Source organism: Haliotis rufescens, unplaced genomic scaffold (genome assembly GCF_023055435.1).
Source record: "Haliotis rufescens isolate VD_foot unplaced genomic scaffold, xgHalRufe1.0.p SCAF_28, whole genome shotgun sequence".
In the NCBI taxonomy this organism is placed as follows: Eukaryota; Metazoa; Mollusca; class Gastropoda; order Lepetellida; family Haliotidae; genus Haliotis; species Haliotis rufescens.
This window is the reverse complement of record NW_025963979.1, coordinates 3910441-3933445: the sequence shown is the minus strand read 5'-3', so window position 1 is coordinate 3933445 and position 23005 is coordinate 3910441. Positions and strand designations below refer to the sequence as shown.

At 37.4% G+C, this 23005-nt stretch overlaps 1 protein-coding gene across 9 annotated transcripts in view; it reads right to left on the bottom strand.

Moving 5' to 3' along the window:
• Positions 1-23005, bottom strand: part of LOC124139843 (monocarboxylate transporter 13-like) — a 33987-nt gene that overhangs the window by 4700 nt on the left and 6282 nt on the right. For 3 of the 9 annotated variants that reach the window (XM_046507226.2, XM_046507252.2, XM_046507249.2), the window contains exons 1-3: positions 6270-6694; positions 5731-5874; positions 871-1017 (exon numbers count right to left, since the gene is read on the bottom strand). In XM_046507226.2, coding sequence (XP_046363182.1) covers positions 871-1017; positions 5731-5874; positions 6270-6321 — 343 coding nt within the window. In that variant the 5' untranslated portion in view covers positions 6322-6694. Of the gene's footprint in view, positions 1-870; positions 1018-5730; positions 5875-6269; positions 6695-14258; positions 14310-14721; positions 14743-14814; positions 14984-15407; positions 15603-23005 lie in introns of those variants that run through there. The other 6 variants (XM_048402673.1, XM_046507240.1, XM_046507247.1 and 3 more) reach the window with 6 other exon arrangements.

Sequence of the window (23005 nt, the reverse complement as noted above, 5' to 3'; positions counted from 1 at the left end):
TACATTTTAGTTAATATATACATTGTAAATCAAAGTACAATATAAATCATTGCATAAAATGGATATGAATACGTTCGTGATAAACCTAGTGTAATTACTTGTATGAATATGGGTATGGTTTGTTTTCTATATGTTTAATCTGGTCCATACGCTGGCTAGTAATTCTTGTTTTGACAGTTTTTTCTGTGTGATGTAAGATTGATATATCTCACAAATCGGGTATTGTATGTACCATTGTAGGACTTCATAGTGTTAGTTACAAGTATGTTTCAGTTGGTATCATGATCGCCCTCTATATCCTATCTAGTTGACAAGGAATACATCTGATAAGTGTATTGTCCTGTATGTAGGATTCTCGCACGCGTTTGTTGTCCGTCTGCTGGGTGAGTTCTTTTCATAGTGTCTGTAGTCTGTTTTAAAAGTATGCCATGTGTTATCATAATCGTCTTTATGTCAACAATCATTTTGTTCATTATGTGTAAACACTGGATCATACAAAGCGACTTGTGTAATGTTGTAATATTGTGTTATACCTGTATAAGATCATAGGCGGGCACTTTATGTACTTTGTTCATTTGGATGACATGTTCACCAGGTGGTATTTTATGTTGTGGCTATTGTGTAATTATTGGTATAACAGGGTGTCTTCTTCCACTACTATGGAATAAGCGGATATAAACCCGTAGCCTGTGATTAACACCACTATCTCATGGCTGCAACATGTGGTGGTGTGTAATATAATGATGAAAGCGGTGTATTCTCTTCCAGTACTAACTGAGTGTCTGGTAGGTCAGAGGTTGTATTTAGTCGGGAATCGATTACTTGTTGGGAAACACGAAGTAGCAACACACAATACAAAAACGATCTTACCAATCATTGCACCGCACGAGAAAAGCAGGTGTACCATATCAGTGGCCACGGAGCTTATTGCAATTCCTGTGGATGAGGTTATTGCTCCAAAGAACATCAGCTGTCTGTAGCTGTATTTACGAGCAAACAGGTGGAGGCAGATTGGAGCTGAAATTAAGAACCGTCACAACATTAGGTTCTGTGATTACCACAGTTCAGATAGAGTAAGTTTGAATATGTAAAAGTGAAACGAATTTATAATCAATGCATATATTTATTGTTAGAGAACTAGAGAAAATAATTCCTAAATATTTACATGCATTTACAGATAAAATTGTCTTCTTTGCTGATAAGCGACCACCTGTTGTAAATACAACAATATTTGCCTTTTCTAAATTGACTGTTAGACCCCACACAGCTTAGTTTGATTCAAGAATGTGAAATTGCTTCTGTAATCCTTGTTTTGCACCAGATACCAGAATGACATAAACATAAGTAGCAATATTTCGAACATGTCCGGAAACAACTGCTCTCCACATTTTTCCTTTCTTAAGATTTCTTTTGCGAATTTGTTTATCAAAAATGAAAATAACAATGGACTTTATATGCAGCCTTGCCTTAGTCTAATTTGACACTCAAAATAATTTGTACAACATTTGTTATTACCTCTTACACGTGTTTTTACTTATGAATATATACTTACGTGCCTTTAACATTTCTTTTCCAATTGAATACAAGCAATTTCAAAGCTTAGATCGATTCACTGAATCAAATGTTGTTTTTTTAACATCAACGAAAAGTAATATAAATTTGCTTTTTGATAGACATTTCTGATTGAATTGCGTACAAAGCAAAATATGATCTACAATGGAATAGCTCTGTTCGAAACCAGCTTGAGTGTCTACTACATGTATATGGTCAATACTAAATAGCCACTTTCCATCTTCCAGTCGAATTTTTAATCATCACCTTACTTTCTTACCGCATAGTAAGTATTTGAAAGCTAAATGTCTGAAGGCACTAGATTTATTAAAGGTTGTTTCTAATTCCAAGTGGGGAGGTGATCAAACGACCCTCCTTCACTTATATAGATCACTTGTCCGTTCTAAGCTCGATTATGGCTCCATCATCTATGGTGGAGCCTGTAAAAGTAATCTTAAATTACTCGATCCCATACATCACCAGGGTCTAAGACTTTGTCTTGGATCTTTCAGAACCTCTCCCATTGACAGTCTGTACGTTGAGGCTGATGAGCCACCACTTAAACTACGCCGAACTAAATTATCTTTGCAGTATATCACAAAATTATATTCTAATCCATCTAACCCCGCACACAACTGTGTGTTTAATCCTCTTTATGAAGACCTGTATAGTAAGAAGTCCTCTCTTATTCCGCCTCTTTAATTTAAATAATTAAACCTTTAATTTCTGCTGCTGGTATTAAACTGGAAAATATATCTCCTTTCCGCCTGCTTCCTTCACCTCCTTGGCAATTAGTAAAACCACAGGTGGATCTTACATTACCTAAACTAAAAAAAATGGACACTAATCAACTGCAATATCAACAGGAATAAAATCAGTTAAGGTGTGAATATGATACTTATAAATCTATCTTTACTGGTGGATCCAAGGATGGTGATGCTGTTGCCAGCGCCACCGTCATTGGATCCAGAACTATATCAACAAGATTACCAGATGACTCTTCAATTTTTACAGCAGAATCAAAGGCCATTTTAACTGCTTTAGAATATATTAATAAACAACCTAAACATAAAGAATTCATAATTTTTTCAGACTCTCTCTCCTGTCTTCAGGCTATTAAAAACACTTCGTGTCAGCATCCAATTTTACTCGACATCATAGAATTACATAATAACCATGCTACTGGCCAATACGACATCGTCTTTTGTTGGTTACCCAGCCATGTTGGAATTGTTGGTAATACAATGGCTGCTGCTGCTGCAAAAGCAGCACTTGACAAATCTGTGACACCACTTCTTATACCATACAGTGATTATAAACCTGTCATTAGATGTTACATCAGAGATCTAATGCAGAAGAAGTGGGACACCCAGGTGGGTATAAATAAATTACATGCAATAAAAGCAAATATCGGTTATACCTACTTGGGTTGTCAGTCCAGATTTGAAGAGGTCATTATAAGACGATGTCGTATTGGTCATTCACGTTATACTCATGAATACATTTTTTAAAGGTGAGGATAGTCCATTCTGCATCCCTTGTGATGAGAGAATCACAGTCAAGCATGTCCTGCTTGATTGTGTTGATTTTTCCATCACAAGGGATACATATTTCAACGTTTCATCACTCAAGGATCTTTTTAACATAAACTCTCATTTAATTATTGGATTTTTAAAAGAAATTGAATTGTTTAATAAATTTTGATGTAGAAAGTTATATATTTTATAAATTGGTAATATATAATTATCAACTGAGATTGTTAGTGGTTGTACCCTTGATGGGGGTTGAAGTAGCTTAAAATTATTGTCCCCCAAAGAGGGTGCGTAAGCCCACTTCATTCAAAGTAATTTATATATACCAGGTTTTTAATCGTAGAATGATTGTTTGTTTTAATTTTGGCTAAATTTCTCCACAACCACCAATAACTGAAGGGATGGTGTTAATCCTGCCGGGGTCCATGCAGGTAGCAAAGGTACTGTAAGTCCCCATGGTCCTTGGTATGGTGGCCTAACTTTAGTTGTTGGTGATCAATAGCCTGTTTTTATGATGTGTCATCTGTCATTATCCAATCATTTTATTGTTCCTAAACTAGTTTTAAAGTTATAATCTGTGATATATTGCTAGTTGTTGTACTGTCCTTTGACGACAGTTTTTTTTATATATGCTATAACTTGTTCAAGTCACGATATGGCTGAAATATTGCCGATGTGACTTTAAATATTAACTCACTCACTCACTCTTCCAGTCGAAATTCAACTGGAAATTCATTTGGCCCATTATCAAACTGGTGTTTAAGTTTGTGTAAATATTGTTCTCACGTCCAACGAGAAATTTATTATGCCGATCACGGTATGGGTGTAACGCTTTGTGCGAATTTATGAATCTAGTATTATGAATGTGGCTTAAGTAGACATATACACAGTTACTCAAATGAAGTATAGTTCTAAATGTTGTAATTTGCAGAATGTGCGAAAATGAGACATTGTCTTCTATGACGTTAGTAACTTTCGATTCAGTTTATATTTATTCAAGGTCAAAGGTTCACATACATAACATAATGTTAAGGTTAAGGTGAGAAATGGATATACATGTGTAGTGTATATGACGTTAACAAGAATGATTTCGGATCAAAAGAGTTCTTTTACAGAATTTGAACAATATTATAACAATTCATAAGAAAACGGAATTTTTTCGAATTACAACTTTCTCAATAGTTTGGTGGTATTATAGCTTTTTCTTATATCAACATACAAGGGATATTTTATAATAACATGAAACTCATCTTCAACAATATTCAAAATACCAAAGTGACAGATTTGGGTTTGGGCGGAGGGAGGGGGGTATTTTGCCTGCATCCAATAGCTGTCTGTAGCCCTGCGCTACATGTTCCGAGGCTGTTAGCTGTAATATACATGATCAGTTAATTAAGCTGACATTGATTGTAGTTTGATATGACTTGTTAAAGCCATTTGCCTTCACGCCTTCAACTGCCAAAATTAAAACAAATAGTATGCATGTATATCCCTACCTTACACACTGTAGCCTAGCATCTATATCTTTTATTTGTGAATGGTATTAAAGAAATTTTGTCAACAATTAGATTCGACTGCATGAATGCTTATAACACTAATGTACTTTGTATCTTAACAGAACATGTTACATGTATCTGGTGACAGCTCAAATTTTGTATCTGATTTAATAAATAATTTAAGATTAGACAACCTTCTGCTTTTTCATGGTGATAGCCACTTTTGTATGCTCTGCCGTTAATTAACCCAATTAGTATAAAATATCTAAAACGACATCTACCCAAAATAACATTACGTGACTTGGTGGGTATCTCTTACAAAATCATTAGTGTCAGGGGTTTATCTGCTCTAATCATAGATCATTATGCGATTACTTAATAACTAGAGACCGCTTGGTTGTTGAATTGTCTAACTGACCCTTTTCTCACAGTCGGACAGAACATGTGTGCTGAGCATGTGAAGTGAAGTTTACACACTTATCACTGGCTCTCAGAAGGAGTGATCTTCTGTGTCAGTCTGGCTGGGCAGACTTGCATAGTGGGTTTCTGATTCAGCTGCATATGTGAATACGTTCAGCCGCAGATTTGAACTATAAGTTACTGATTTGTGAAGGTCAGTTACTTCAACACCTACACTGAATTTACTCTAAGAATATTCATATTTATTTACAGATATAACATAATTAAAATATATTTCCTTACAGAAAGTTGATGTCATACATACAACTATTGCAACCAAATTGGAAGGGTGTGTAATGATCGATTTATTTGTCTCCATAATTAATTTTACTTTCTATTAACGTTTCAATTGTCATTTCAGTATCAACACATCTTATCAGTGGTACTTATTTCATGTGTTGAGAAAATTACATAATTGGCGATGCATATACATGTGCTTGATGACATTACACCATGTTGACGTCATCTGGCTCCTAAACGTCTTCATTGCATCATTGAGTTAAACATAAAACAGTTCAATTGAGGTCACTGAAACGCTTTGAAATTTCATCTGTAATGAAATGTTTTGACTGCAATGAGAGTATCAGGTCAGCCACCATTCAGAGGCATATCGGAATGTGTGGCACATATTAGTATTGTCCTATATAATGGTCTCGCCAGTTGTATTTAGCACATGCAGTGATAGGTCTTACCAGCTAGACAGAAGGCAGCTGCCTGCATACCAAGAACGGCTGACGTCATTGACGCAGTAGCGTGGAAGGTGTCTCTGAACTGCACGAAGAGGATTCCAAACGACTTTAGCAAGCCGACTACAAAGAAGTTCTGAAGCATGACAGCTGGGAATGATAAAAAATAGGAGAACCTAAATATGTTTTACTTTTGAATACCTATCTTGCATAACTCCTCAATGCATTTAATGCTGGGAACTTTTCACAGAAAGATAACGCTGTGGGAGGTCCAGCTGTAAAAGTAGTTGTTCCAACTATTTGTGTGCCTAACAGACTCCCACAGCTGCCACGTCACCCCAGAAGTGGCGAAGTCATGTAAAATCACATAACTGCATTATCTTAAGACTTATGTGGTGAGGTAGCACTGGGACGACGGGCACTTTAGACAAAGTAATGAAGGATAAGTAAACAAATGTAAAAGATATTCAGATTTTACTAATTTTTTAACTTATCCTGCATTACTCCTTAATTCAGCTTTATTGGACAGTACAGAGGGGTCATACCTGTGAACCTTGATAACAGCATCCTGAGCGATGAACAGAAACCAGTGGCCATTCATGTCAGAAGGAAAAAAGAGAGCATGGGGAATGTCTTTATGTCCAGGCACAAAAGCAGTAACTGAGAAAAGCCAAAGCCAAAATCTAAAACTGACCTACCGAGCTAATGCGAACAGCATGTAAGCCCACTAGATTGGGGTGAAATACCAGCAAAGTCGAAAGGCCAGATCTCGTCTCCTATAGAATCAGTAGCGTCTAAGGTTCCTGACCTGTTGAGCCATCACCAATGGTCCAAACCTGTGGACGGATTCCACGTTCTCCAAAGCCAAGTCTCTCAATTAGTCACTGGCAAAGACTGTATCTCGAAGAGAGGGGAGGTATGGTGAACAATCTGTCCAGCTGTCCTGTACGGTGGCCCATAAGGGACATGGAGTCTGTTTTTCCATATTTTGATATTTCACTTACTTTTGTCGTTACATTTTGCAAATTAACACGATTTGTCTTACAAATATGTGATAAATCATGTGTACAGAAGATATTGAATCGCAGAAAAGTGAAACGAAAATGTCAAAAACTAAAATGCAAATGTCAAAAAACAAAAACGAACATGTCAAAAACTTAAATGAAAATCTCAAAAACAAAAGCGAACATGTCAAAAACTAAAATGAAAATACAGAAAACTATTTCCAATATTCCCACCGCGGTGAAAACTATTTCCACTGCGGTGAAAACTATTTACACCGCTGTTGAATTATTATCACTGCGGTTGATATAGTTTTCTGTGGTTTCATTTTAGTTTTTGACATTTTCGTTTTGGTTTTTGACATTTTCGTTTCACATTTCAGCGACTCAATAGCTACTTGAAAGTACATTTTCCATGTTTTCGTTTGTTTTTATACATGCTTTATTACATATTTGTATGACAAATTGTGTTAATTTGCTAAAGGTTACATAGAAGTAAGTGAAACATCAAAATATGGAAAAACAGACCCCATGTCCCTTATGGGCCACCGTAGTTCTGGGAGTTGATTCTTGCATATGAAATCCAAATGCAGCCCACGATGAACGGATCCATGCGCCCTGTGCACGAAACGGACCAGAATGAAGTCAAGTGTATGTAGTTTGCTTACGCTCGCTGCAGTAGCCAGAGCCAAGAGGAAAACTGTGTTCTAAGTGAGGTTATAAAATGAAATGAGGTGAGGTAAAATAGGGTTCAACATCGCTTAAAAGATTATTGCACTTATATAGCGACGTGCATGCATGTGTGTCTGTGTGAGTGAGTTTAAAATTTAACGTGGCATTAGCATTACTTCAGCCATATAGCAAAGAGACCAAGTTGATACATACACAGTTTATTCTTTTGTACCGAGTTATATTTAAAAACAATTTATGAAACATATTTGAGCATACTATATTTAAAAACAATTTATGAAACATTTGAGCATAACAATATCATGTATAGAGTTTTAAAAGCAAACCAAAGCTAGGCCACCTGACTTGGGATCTTGGGGACTTACAGTACCTCGGCTTCCTGCATGATACCTCAGCAGGATTTACGTCGTCACTTTAGCTACTGGTGGTTGTGCACAATACTAGCCTATATTAAAAAACACTTAGCAATGAGTTGGCTTAAAAACATTGGTTGATGATAGTCACATCGATTATGATAGGATTACATGTCACACAGGGGGACAATAATTTCAGCTACTGGTGGTTGTGCACAGTGCTAACCAATATTAAAAAATGCTCAGCCATACTCAACACTGGTTGATGATAATTACATGGATTATAATAGGATTATGTGTCACACAGGGGTACAATAATTTTACGACACTTTAAGCCCCTGGACAGAGCATTTAATAATGTCAGTTGATAATAGCATCACACCAAATGTAAAAACACCCATTTAATTATTCACATACATATTTAAAATTTATTATACGGACCAATTTCTTTCAAGTAATTTGAGATGAGATGCCCGCTGACACGGGAAAAGAGATCTTTCAGATTAACCCTTTGATAATGTGAATCCCTTGCGATTGCAAAGTTCACACAGTCACGCAATATATGCTTGGCGGTCAACCTTTCATCACAAGGGATACACTTAGGAGGTTCGTCCTCATCTGTCTTCAGCAGATATTCGTGGGTAAACCGACTGTGACCATTACAACATCATCGTAAAACGACCTCGTCATGTCTTGACTGGCAACCAAAGTAGGTTTGACCAATTGTTGGTTTTAATTCGTGAAGTTTATAGCTTCCTGCCTGGGTGTCCCACCTCTTTTGCATGAGATCCCGAGTAAAATTCTTGATGGTTGGTTTGAAATCACTATACGGGATCAGTAGTGAAGTTAAGGGTTTGTCAAGAACTGCTTTAGCTGCAGCATTGGCTTTTGAGTTAACTGTTATGCCTACATGACTTGGTAACCAGCAAAAGACGATGTCACATTGGCCAGTAGAAAGATGAAGTACTAAAATATCAAGGATAATAGGGGGTATGGTGATACACTTTTAAGTGCCTGAAGGCAAGACAACGAATAAGAGAAGATGATGACATTTTTAGATTGGTTCTGTTGTTGAATATAGGTCAAAGCTGTTAGAATAGCTTTGACCTCAGCAGTCAATATAGAACTAGAATCTGGGATTCTTGAGGAGACAGTTCTGGATCCAATGATGGTGGCCACTTTGCCACCATTCTTGGACCCGTCTGTAAAAATGGACCTGTGAGAATTCTATTTGGAGCGTAATTGGTTATATGATTGTTGAAATGCCAATTGATTAGTATCTGACTTTTTTAGAGGGGGAGGGGGGGGGGGGGGGGGGGGGGGGGGGGGAGAGAGACAGAAGACGGTAAGGTGGAATAATATTTAAATCTATTTCAACTGTGGTGATAGGTGGTTGAATTATGATTCCAAGTGGTGGAACCAGGTTTTATCAATTTGAAACAGGTTTTCATATTGAGTTTGGCAAACACAATTGTATGCTGGGGTATGATTTATTTGAGTGCAATTTAGTGATATTTCAGCGAAAGTTTAATACGGCACTTCGAGTGAAGGTTCATCAGCCTCAACAAACAAACTGTCAATGGGAGAGGTCCTAAAAGCTCCAAGAGAGAGATGTTGTATTGTGTCCAATTTTTCTAAGTTGCTTTTGAAGACTCCACCATAGACAATGGAACCATAGTCTAGTTTGGAGCATATTAACGATCTGTACAAGGGAAGGAGGGTGGTCTGAATTTGAAACGACTTTTAACAAGCGGAGAGCCTTCAGGCACTGTGCCTTTAGATATTTGATGTGTAGTAAGAATGTCAGAAGGCAAATAAATCTGGATCCTTATGCGGTTTGTATTTACAACAGAAATGAATACAGATTGCTTTGGATTTTGAGGATTTGAAGCCGTTTTCGTTTGCCAATTTTTGGATTTTGTTAAGACAGAGCTGCAACTGTCTTTCTATTGTATTCATATTCTTACCACGACAAGAAATGTTGAAATCGTCCACAAAAAAGTGAACCATCAACGCTATTCTTAAATACTTTAGTGAGACTATTAATTTTGATGCTGAAAAGAGTGACTGATAATATGCTGCCTTGAGGGACGCCCTGATCTTAGTCGAAATGATCAGACAGGGTAGAACCCACTCGTACTTGAAATTGTTTGTTGTTTAAAAATTGAGATATGAACTGAGGTAATCTGCCCCTCAATCCAAATTCAAGCAAATCTTTTAAAATACCATGTTTCCACGTTGTATCATTTGCCTTCTCTTGGTCGAAAAGGATTGATACAGTATGTTTCTTGTTGACAATGGAATTCTTAATAAATGATTCTAAACGCACCAAATGGTCAATGGTACTTCTGTTCTTTTGGAAACCACACAGCTTGATGTCACTGAGTAGGTTATTAGTCTCGGACTCATCGAATGTTGACCATGGGCTCCATGGTTTTCAAACACAGCTAGTTAATGATACTGAATGGTAATTGGATGGCACAGCTAGTTAATGATACTGGATGATAATTGATTGATCTGTATGATCCCGTCAAGGGTTTGGAATAGGAATGATTATAGCATTGTGCCACGAAGGAGGGAAATTACCTTTTGTCCATATTTCATCAAATATATGAAGAAACGTTTCCAAAAATGAATCCGGCAAGTGTTTCAGGAGCTCATAGTGGATGTTGTTGGTTCCTGTTGCCGTGTCATGAGCATGCCCCAGGGCAGTATATAATTCATGGAGTGAAAATGTTTTGTTATAGTCCTCACCATTTTCAGAGTTAAAATTAATTTTTTTTCATTTCCTGCTGTTTTTGAAACCTCTGAAATTGAGGATTATAGTTTGCCAAAGTGTCACCAAGTTTCTTGTCAATTTCAGATTTAGTAGTTGAACGTGTATTACCATCTTTGAGATGGTGAGCTCAGGATTTGGATCCTTTGCCCTTAGTCTTTTGAATCATGTTCCACACCTTGGACATAGGTGTGCTGGAATTTATTTTTGATGCGTAGTTCCTCCAGGATTGATGTTTATTCTGTTTAAAGATATGTCATTCAAGTTGTGGACAGTGGAAATATTTCTCAGCTTTCTTCCTAGCTTGTTTACAATTATTATCGAACCATGGTTTACGTATATGAGGGTTTGCAGAGGACTTAGGAATTCTTTCGTCTCCAATATCATTTAATATATCTGGCAAAAGTTTATTGGATCAGGAACATTCCTGAAACTTTCAGGTTTTAGTTTTTCAGTACACAGAGTTTGGAATAAAGGCCAGTTGGCCTTCATAAAGTTCCACCTTGTTGAAGGTGGTTCGTCAGACGGATTAATAGTTGTAAGTATTGTTGGAAAGTGGTAACTTCCACTGAGGTTATCATGGACCGACCATTCGAATTCATTTAAAATATTTGAATCTGTGACAGGATGAAGATATGTGTTATTACTACCATTGAAGATGCATAAATCATTATTTGAGATAAAATCTTCGAGAACTTTTCCCTTATCATTTGTATCAGTACCCCAACATTGGGGATTATGGCCGTTTAAATCGTTCATAATGATACAAGGCTTCAGGGGCTGATCGTACAAAGTCTCAAGATCTGATTGACAGTGTAAAAACTATGTTCAAAGTAATACGGACAGCAACAGCTTTTAGAGAAGTGTTGAGTGAAACAGGGATATGGATAATGCCCTGCTTCACCAGGATAGAGGAAATTCCTTCCTGTAGCTTTATCCCCAGGAGGGGAAAACGAGTGGTAAGAACTGTACTGACAGAAACCAAATAGATCTGTGTTTTTAGATATGTTTCTTTGAGACTAAAAGCTGACGGTTTAAAATCTCAGATTAAAAGTTGTATTTCATTAAAATTCTTCTTAAGACCTCTGTAATTCCATTGTATTATGTTTTGTGGATTCATGGTACTGCTTCCACTGGAGAAATGTCATGCAAACATAAGGAAGATGGAGTTACCTCCATGTCCAGAGGACCGAAGGATTTATGGACCTCTCCTGGGAACTCTAAAGGAGAGATGGCTTTTGGTGTTTGCAGCTGTTGTTTTTGCAGCTCCCTTTTCAAAATATTCTTTTCCCTGTTTGTAAGTGTAGCATTTTCTGGTTCTGGTTCTGAGACTCAACATTTTTTTACATTTTGTTTTGTTTTAGAGGAGTCAAAAACGAAGGTGTCATGGCTGGTTTATGGAGTGAGGCAGTAGGAAATGGCTGTACAGACTTGACCCATGTCAGATCAGTCTGGCAATCGACGAGAGACAGCAGCAGAGTTGTCATTTAAGTATCTGGGTAATTTTTTGTCAAAGTTTCTAAAATTTAACATTACCTTGTCCGGAAAAATTAAACTTAATGATAAAAAAACAAAGCAGATGACAATAAAACCGATCGCCCAAACGCATCACGGCAACGGCAAAGATTGACAAGAAATCAGCGACACCAAGCCTCTGGACGATTGCAAGCTGGACAAACCACCCGGCAAGTAGCCAATGCTTTTCAAGTCTACGTAAGGACCATATACAGGCTCCAGCAACGGTACCTGACCACCAGATGCTTTTCAAGTCTACGTAAGGACCATATACAGGCTCCAGCAACGGTACCTGACCACAGATGGTCGACCACGTAGTGGAAGACCAAGGGTCGCCACCCGACGTCAGGATCGTCAGATTGTGCGACAGCATCTTCAAGATCGCTTTGTTACTGCTGCAGAAACTGCTAGACAGCCCACGGGGACACACCAGCGACACATAAGTGTGGACACCGTGCGTTGACGATTGACGACCAGCCACATCCACTGTCACAGGCCACAACGAAGACCCATTCTGACACACGTCATCGCCAGGACCGTCTTCGGTGGGCAACACAGCCAACTCATTACATTACTGTGGATAGGAGAGCTTTGATAGTGACGACTTGAAACTGTGTCAACATCCAGTACCACGCGAAAATACTGCTTAAGAGGTAGAAGGGCTACCAACAGTAGCAGGAGGCGCCGGTGGAGCAGCAGTTGAGTGCATAGGGGGCGCCATGGGCGCCATCAACACAGGGATCAACATAGTAAGAAGCAACAGAAAAAAGGAGGCGCTAAGGACAGGTGAAACTTGGACTGCATCGCACGAGGCGCCCAAAACGGGCTACAACTCATTGGCGCCACCGGTACAAGTGTATTCATCAGGGTGGTCGTTATCGTCAGGAGTGGTGCAAGCGCTAACATTGTCATGGACGTATGAGGGGCGCCGCCATCTGTGTAGTCATCGGCGTTTGGAGAGCCATCTCCAGTGAAGACAATAGGGTCTGAGGAGATGTGAGAGTTGCCCCCGTGACGAAGACTGGAGAGGTGAGTTCATGCCCATATGTGACGAGTCGGGTGGCTGCATCTCAGCCGAAGTAGTCTGCGTATATATGATGCAATGGTAGATAGAGTATCTGCTGTGTCAGACATCTCAGGTTGTCTGTGCGCCTGCTTCGTCCGACGTTTGCTCGATACCCTCGGGTATTTCTTGAAATGTTGAGAGATGAGGGAACGGCAGAAACAACTCTGAGATGTTGCCAAGCAAGGGTCCGTGCAGTCCAAACACAGAGGGTGGGGATCCCTCTCAGACTTGTTGCCGTGACAATTAATACAAAAGTTGTATTCATAAAGCGGGCAACAAACAATGAAACGAGGAGGTAATTTATTATTCTGAACTCATTGGTTTGAAAGAGGAAGCATTACTCAAAGAAAGTGTAATTAAACACTTAGACACACACAAAAGGTATAGGAAATTTTTTTAGACAAATACCAGGCCATAAAACATTAAATCACGACGCAATACACGAGAGCGTGAACATGTGGAGAAATCAAAATGGCGGATAACAACAATACGCATGATGTATACCGTGACTCAGTATAAAGTAGGGTAGAAATAGCAAACAAAGGATGCTAGTAGATTTTGTTGGCTTTACACGCCTCGGCCGTTTGAAGACTAGCAGTAATGTGATTACACATGACGTCACCACTTCCGGGGTCACGTGGTTGCCGTGCCAGGGTAATAGCCACACCCATAGTTGAAAGAAATTTTTGTGTAGATGGACGTCTCACAGCTTGGTTTTTCTGTTAAAAAACAGCAGTAATTGCTTTAAGGAGTAACGCAGGACAAGTTAAAAATTAACATCATTCCGGATTTCTGATGTACAGTTTACTGGACACGGAAACCGACGTATAATGAAAGTAATCTAACGACATATTCTCATTCACTCTATCAGTGATAAATGATAAACGAATATCAAAATAAAGTAAAGTATTGAAACATAAATCTGCTGAGGTTTTTACAAGGCCGTCACTACATTGCGAACTGGAGTCCTAACGGGATAGAACTAATGTGACGTCTCTAGTGTTTGTTATCCATTTGGTACACATTAGGAGACAAACATACAGCAATCATAATCTTTCTGAAAAATATGTTTGAATCAATAAAAAATATGTGGATACCGATATGTATAACAACTTTGAATGAAGTTGACTCACCAAATGTTACCATCCATGCCCATCCCCTGTCTTGCTTTCTGCCTGCCATATCTATCAACATTGAACAACACCTTCACCACAACGCTGTCTTCAATCAAATTAGAACATGCTCAAGAACCCATAGATACTTCAACAACAAACATGATTAATACACCACCAATCCTTCGCTAGTATTACCGGCAAGTGTTTGTGAGCATTCTTGTTTGAGGATTCCTGGATATCAACTCCCAAATGTGCATGACGTCGGAGATTATTAATAATTCATTTACGAGCTCAGAACAGCACAAACAAAATGGCGGTGTTGTCACTCGCACTAATCTGTAACCTCAGCGTGTACTACCCAAGATACGTGACCTGAATGATCGACACGACAGCCACCGCCATCGCTAGTAATTCCCCTGAATGCCTGTATCGATCGTTAGTATGAACATTTAGTTCCATCATCCTTATTCTACCTACTTACCAAGCTGTTCTCACTCCTCCCCAGCGATATTTTATGATAGAAGTCGACAGTCATATGCGAGATTCATTTTCCTATTTACATAATGAAACCCACCGTTAACATAAGCTGTGTGCAGGTACCACAAAGACTTTGATCTTACGATCAAACGTTCACCTCTTCTTGACCCCAATCGCCTTTCCTGTTCTCATTTCGAATATAGAACATAAATTCCGCGAGGTAAGTATCTAATCAGACAAGTATAGCTCCTAGTTTCCTCTACTAGGTGTCATGACCCTATGAGGGCACAGGGCAGTAGATGAGGGTCTACACAATGAACCGTCAAAGGTAACCTGCCGGACAAAAGAAAGTATACACTAACAAATCGGATTTGATCCGATAATTACAAACATTACACAACTATAATACCCATTGTCAATACATCATCATCGAATGACCATGTTATAACTTCTTTGAGAGGCATTTAGAAGTTGGAGTACTAACTATTTATAGGATATATGGATGGACAACTTCTTTATTACAATTAGGAGTGGCGTTTCGGTGTAAGCTTGATAACGGTTTTAGAACCTGCATCGAAACGTCGCTCCTATTTGTAATAAAGAAGTTGTTCATCCATATATCTTATCCTTACTTAACCATGTTTTGTTTGTTTTATTTTTAGCCACCTTCATACATGGGTGTATACTTACTTTTACCCGGCTGTTTATATCATGTTCATGGCCTTAACATGCACGATTTCCGTATATTGTTTTGAATCATTTTCAAATGTATTCCGTTGTTATACAGATGGATTCTCGCTTCGTTCAAGAAACGCCTTTCTCGATACTGCCAGAATGAGACCTGTATTCCACACTTCTTGTAGGTTTATGGAGATCTTATGAACCCTAAAATCATAAAGAAATCTATGCATGCATTATTACAAGCATTATATGTTCACAGAATTGAAATTTAAATATATATGCAAATATCTCTTTCCACCTGGAAACAAGAACAAAATAACAACTTTAACTGAAATATATATAAATGAATCTTGAATGTCAATTTTGTTATTACTTAGCAAGAAACTTACATTATTACATGTTTTAAATGTTCACAGTGAGTGAATGAGTTGGGTGTAACCCGAAGTGATGCAGGCCTCAGACGTTTACCACTTTGATGAAACCCACGGGCACGGTTGTTGACAGACCAAGAAACGTAATCGTGGCGAACCGGGATTCGAGCCCATCATCATAGATTTCTGGCGTGCCCAATTCTGCATAGCGAATTGCAACACCGTAGACGACTGGGCCACAGTTCCCCTTTTTAATGTTTATAGAAATGTTCAACCATTATAATGTCATGTCATGGATCATATTACATGTGTGGGTTTCTTGGTAAGACTTTCTTAAGAAGAGCCATGACATACGTGGTTATTTACAATCCAGTTATATATTCAGAAAAAACAACACGTACTACGTGCAACAAATCAATCATCGTGTACAATTATGGAACTGACTTAATGCGTGGGTTGTAACAAAGATCCAATATCACATAAACACGTGTACAAAGTAGTTAAATTGGAGCAATCTACATTTTATTGTTGTAACATTTTATAACTTCTCTAATCACCTTAAACAAAATAATGAAACAATAAAATACAATTTAAAACATGGAAACATTTTATATGATAACTTCAACCTTCTGATGAGTATGATGTGTTTCAAAATGACAAAATTCTGACAACAAATTTCATTAATAAAAAAAGAAAATAGCATACCTGCAATTGTAAAACTAAATATTAATAAAAATATTTAATGACTCAAAATCTAATATGTACATAACTGCACAAATCACTATAATGTATCCGCCACAGTAACGCGTATAAATGAATGTCATAATTATCTTCTCGCGTGAAGCCTTTAGGTTTATGTGCGCCGTCTATCTTACCTCAAGTTTGCCCGATGTTTTTGTTATGTACGTTCGTAGTCATGTGATGCATTAAAACGATAGCAACATTTCCAGCACGTTATTGTGATACCCATCTTATAACTAACTCCTTAACAATAAAGAAGATTAGTCAGGCCTCTGTTTGACCCCAGTCTCGCTGTGTGCTGAAGGCAAGCTCAGCAAACACCGTCCACTCCACTACACAAAGTACCAACTACGCTGCAGTCACTTATCAGTGTGCGAGCTTAGCCTCAATCTTTTCCCGTAAAAATCAAGCCTCGTTCTCAAGTGCGACCTACAAACAGTAACTACAATTTGCTGGCAGATGACATATTCACTCTCTTTTCTCTGTCAACTGGATAAACAGAGGTTTCTACTAAAACAACTGTGTTTTTGTACTTTCATTAGTTTTCCATGTTACGAAATATATTCACTGAATATTAATGCTTTTCACCTGGATAATAAGGTTTATTCATTTCATGATGAGGACCGTCTTTGATAAAATTTCCCCAACTGTATGCATACCATCATTCCACCTTTTGTTTCTATTTTTCTGACTCTTTGGATGGCATAAATGCACACACATTCACAAGATGCAACATTCTAGGAGCGTTTAAAGTTCTACATAATATTAATGCACACACAAGCATATTGGTACAACTGTACTCTTGATATTTTCCACTTTTCCACTAAAATTCAATAGTTTTAGAGGTGTCAGAATTCCAATATGTTCATACCTTTCTTGACAAATCTCCAGTTGTGTCAGTTGGAAGTTGTATCATGATGAATAATTAGTAAGAGACTGGTATTCCAAGTGAGTGCCATGAAACAGTTGTACAACACGATTTTGCCACGATTGAGCATAAAAATGCAAGAGCCCAGTTATAATCCAAAAGTAATCGTCCACCACAACAGTAACAGAAGTATACTGCTACACCAGACGATAGGTTTGAGCCAGTAATTTTACTGATAGAGGTCCCTTGACTAAAATCTTGACTACTTCTGGTGCTGTGAAGGGTTACTATTCCCAATTAAAACTTACAAACCAATACATATTTGAGATTTAAGTTCTGATTTATTTAAGCGCAAATGTCTGTTCAGTGTAAGACAGAAAGAACAAAATGTCAAACACCACACCCAGTAAACAATCAGTTTAGGCCCCTGACACACAAATTAGATCTTCAATGACATATCAGTAAACAAAAATTTAAAAAAACGGTGTTAAACTGCCCTAATGTGATGCTATCAGTTAGGTGCCAGATTTATTTATGTTTCTTGCCGCTCTGTGTGGGGCTTCTTTGTCACTTCGAGGGGGAAACTGGGGACTGTCTTTTATCCAACTTAAAATAGGAGGAGCTACAACTGTAATCGTGTTTTTAATTGCATAAAAGACAGTCCCCAGTTTCCCCCTCGAGGTGACCAAGACACACCACACAGAGCGGCAAGAAACATAAATAAACACTTCCTGTGACAGGGGTTGTGACGTCACTATAGGGGCTTTAGCATTGAATCTATTTATAACCTTTCTGAAAGCGAGGCTTGGTTTTCATCTATAAGCGGTATGTTCATGATATAACCAACCCATGGTAGGCGATCCGATAACACACGCATGAGGTGCTTATGGGAATACTTAATCTCAACAAACCATGCTCATAGCCATCCCGAATGATGTACGCGAAAAAACACACCCATGAACTATTCACCTGAGCAATTGTAATGGAAAGATAATCAAATAACAGGACAGTTAAATTTGAGAAGTGAGAGGGCTGTACATCAGATTCATCCCTGATTGAACGATTAAACCCACCAGATGAAACCTTTCACTTTGTTCTTCCCCGCCCTTAAGGCGGGGAAGTATACGGGAGAGGTTAATTTTGGAGCATGTAAGTCGACATGTTGGTTTCTTAGAAATTTCAAGCCACACAGTTACCGAAACGAAACATACAAATCATGTGAAATGTGCGTGAAATGTTAATGTTTATCTTTTCCAGCAATAAGAGATACTTCAAAATCGTCTTGCTATTCTGAGACTTAGTCACTTTTCGTAATGCTGATAACCCATGAAATTTGTTCATTTTTTTTTTAAAAGAGCTAAAAATGATCCCATTTCGCTAAAGTTAACCGGTCTATATTTTGTAAGAATAAACTATTGCGCATTGAGCGATTATCTCCATTAGCTATAGGAGTAATATAGAAGTGATAAATTCACGCACTGACCTTGCATTGCTGTACATCGTATCTTATTCAAGCTGTATCACTGTGAGTGAGTGATTATCTCCCTTTCCCGAACAGTTCAATTGCGCACTACCTTTGCAATGTATCGTATGTTATTCAGGCAGCCATCGAGAAACGTTCCAGGAAGGAATTTAGGCCAAGCCTGTCACGCGCACTCAATTTTCACACTGCTATTGCAACATATTGTTCAACACGATTAAATAACGGGCTTCTATAAAGTATGACTTTCTTCAATAAACAACACATGTAAAAAAACGGGTTTGATATGAGACATTTTTTATTAGTTGTCTTCATAATCACGTGTATGGCGCTTGCTGTGCATAGTTGAGCACAGCATTGTTTTAAATACTTCACTGTATGTAATGTATGGTACATACCGTTTCATGCGGCGGTTTACGTTTCTGCATGGTTTATTGCTTTGACAAAAAAAATTCAGCAGAGATCATACACCCGTATATGTTCTTTGCTTCTGGATACATAGGAAATCAACAGGTTGGTCTGTAGTTTGCAATTATTTTCCAAAAAGATAATACGGTTGCATGATATCTTCACGATGTTTGGGTTGAACATAGTAACATTCTTCTAAACAAATTTCCAATCTAAGCCGGAAGCAATCACAACACAAACCCAGTTAACCAAACGGAACCATACACAAGAGTGAGTGAGGGAGTTGGGTTTAACGCCGTCTTGAATAGTATTCCGTGTCAGCTTGATGTGGGAGGAAAGTCTGAAGTGATGCAGGTCTTAGACGTTCACCACTTTGGTGAAACCAACGAGCAAGGGTTTTGTGCTGAAAACAAAATCGGGGCGAACCGAGATTCAAACACACTGTCATAGGTTTCTGGCGTGCCCAAGGGACACAACTCTGCATAGCGAATTGCAGCGCCTTCGGCGACTGGGCCAACCATGCCCCCGTAAACAACTGTAAGAAACTATTATACAACAAAGATGTTTTAGATGAGATATGTATTGCGAAACATTCCATGAAGAAACAGTGGCAATATTGCACAATCACAAACTACAAAATACATGCACAATAAACGACAATTAAAAAACACAGGAACATTCAACATTCAAAAGAGGTAGAATTTAATTTCTAAAACAAGTGTTTTATAATGATATGGAAACAATATGAGAATTGAGCAAAACTATGGTAATGTAGTACATACATGTACAAGGAATTTGTTTGTAATTGTTGATATGTTAACAGATCTTGGAAGTTGTTTCTGGATAACTGTTGGTAAACTTATTAAGAATCTGCTCCTTTTAACAGAGTGTACCAAATTCTTTATAATGATTGGGGATTATTTGTGATTCTCTTTCTTGGTTGTACTATGTAAGACAGTGCGTAATGTTGTTCATCTTCTGAGACATCACATGTTTCACAGAGACGTTGTTCAAATGGGCTTGGTGTTTTTGTGTATCTACAATTTTTTCAATTTTTAGTTTGTGATTACTTAAACGAAGTTTTGAGAAAAGTGACCCATGGCCTTTGTTTTTACAATATGTAAGATAATTCTCAATATTTATAGATAACGTGACCAAACTGTATGTTCCTAACTTGCAGCTAGATAAATGGGAATCCATTAATGATTGCGTGAATTTTTACATTTGAACTGAAGTATATTTAGAGTGTATTCATTACATTTTTTGTGTTTACTATTTTAAAAGTTTGCTTTATTTAAACCAACCAACATTTTGACCAGAAATATTGATATTTGCTGCAAAAGCATGCTTTAGAGTGACATTTGTTGTTATCTATATAGGATTTTTTTTATTGGTACTAATAGTGGGTATACATCAAGTTTTGCCTGACAGGCCCAGTTTTCTTGCCTGGGTTTTCTTTGTGCTGACCAATTAAAGACACTGTTTCTTTTATTGTGCTTTCCAAAGATAAGTACATTAATAACAACCAATTTGTACTTAACACAAATTCTCTCCTCCCATAGCTTACACTTCCTTCCTCTGCACATAACATTATATTGCGGGGAGCTATTGATGCTCTGCAGCAATCTCTACTTGTATACGTTAAATCTGCCGATGTTAATTTGTGGTCCACGCTTTGAGTTGAAAGTGTAAACTCGACTCAAAAGAAAATTATCCTTAATTTACACTTAATTAAAACATAAATGTTCGTCGTTTGTCCTTGGTGATAATGAACACAACTATAATACTACTGTTTTTTTGTAAGTTAAGTCGTGAATCTCGGATTTGTCGAAATTAAAGATTTAGACTATGCGGCCATATGTGTTTGCTCATCTATTTGTTTGGTATTGTTACTTGTTGTCACAAATTAAATTACCCTCATTTTTTTATTTTTTTTGTCAATTCAATCTTTATTTCAAGTACTGAAAAGGCCATAGGCCTATAGTACATATATACATACAGTAGCAATGGGTGCAATAGGAATTACTTATATCGTAACAAAATATCACATCTATAATGCAGAGGATCTGATTTTCATTGCATGATATATATACATTGAAAGATATTTTGTGACTGTTTCATTTTGAGATGACATGAGGATATAAAATGTGTCTATTCTAGGATTCAGATAAAAATATTTTTCTATGTATTCTTTTCTGATATTTGCATACAATGGACAGACTAGGAAAAAATGGTATTCATCTTCTATCTCTTGGCAAGTACAATATTTACACAATCTGTTTTCCCTTGGTATCGCTAAGTGTCTACCTTTTTCTATAAGAAGGTCACTACATCTGAAACGGGATAGTGCTGTTCGGAATTTTTTAACATTTATATCCAAAAGATATTTTTCGGTCAGAATGAATGATTTAAAACAGGTGTAATGCTTTAACTTATTGTGTAAACCTAGTGAAGAGTACCATACATATATTTTAGCCTTTGTTTTAAATTATATATGAAACGATCTGGTACTGTTACATGTTGCTCTCTCCAAATGTACTCATACCCGCAAGATTGGAGTATCTTTTTGACACCCGAGGCCCAGTTATTTTTACCTCATCATGTTATAGCATTTCTTTGGGAATCTGGTATTTTGCATTTTAAGCAATTTTATCCAATATTTTATTACTTTTATGTAACTAAATATATACATTGGGTATCTCCCACATTCCCCGTAAACTGTAACATTTGGAGTGTTGGAATTTACTCCTAAAAATCTTTTATACGCAAATAGATGTACCTTCTCTATTGTATCATAGTTCTCTAGGCCCCAGACTTCAGCACCATAGAGTAGAATAGGACTGATCTTAGTGTCGAAAATCTTAGATAATGTTTCATAGCTAATATTTCCAAGGGGTATTAGGTTTTGTAAAATGCCATTTAAAATCATTTTGGCTTGCAGTGCGGCTTTGTTGCAATGCAGTGACCAAGTTAGTCGATTTGTAAAATGTACCCCAAAATATTTGTAACTTCTTACAACCTCAAGTCTTTTACCTTTATATAGCCATTTTTCTCGTTTTGATAATTTCCCTCCATTTTTTGAAAACTATAACCTTTGTCTTATCGATATTGACCTTCAATTTCCGTTTGTTACAATAATTCTCAAATTGATTTATTAACTTTTGAAGTCCAGGTACTGTGCTCGAGAACATAACAATATTATCAACAAAAAGGAGTAGAAAAAGTTAAATAGTTTCTGGATGGAGTTGGATACCCTCGTTACAATTTTCAGATATTTGTATCGAAAGTTCATTTATGAAAAACGAAAACAGAAATGGACTTAGAATACATCCTTGTCTAACCCCAATATTACAGTAGAAGGAATCAGATAAGGTGTTATTGTTTCGAACACAGACCTTCACATTGTGATATGTGCAACATAGTAATTTACCAATTTTAGTACTGATACCTTGAGATTTGCAAAGGGACCACAACATGTTTCTGTTAATTGAGTCAAACGCCTTAGCAAAATCAACAAATATAGCATACATTTTTTCTCCTTGTGTCTGCAATACAAATACATTATCAATTGTAAAGTATCCATGCCTGAAACCGGCTTGTGCTTCATCTATCTTATTAAAGGAATCGGTTCAAAATACTAAACGTTTGTGTATAATACTGGTAAAAATCTTACTGAAAACACTCAAAAGAGTTATACCCCTATAGTTGTTGGTGACATTAGTTGATCCCTGTTTGTGCA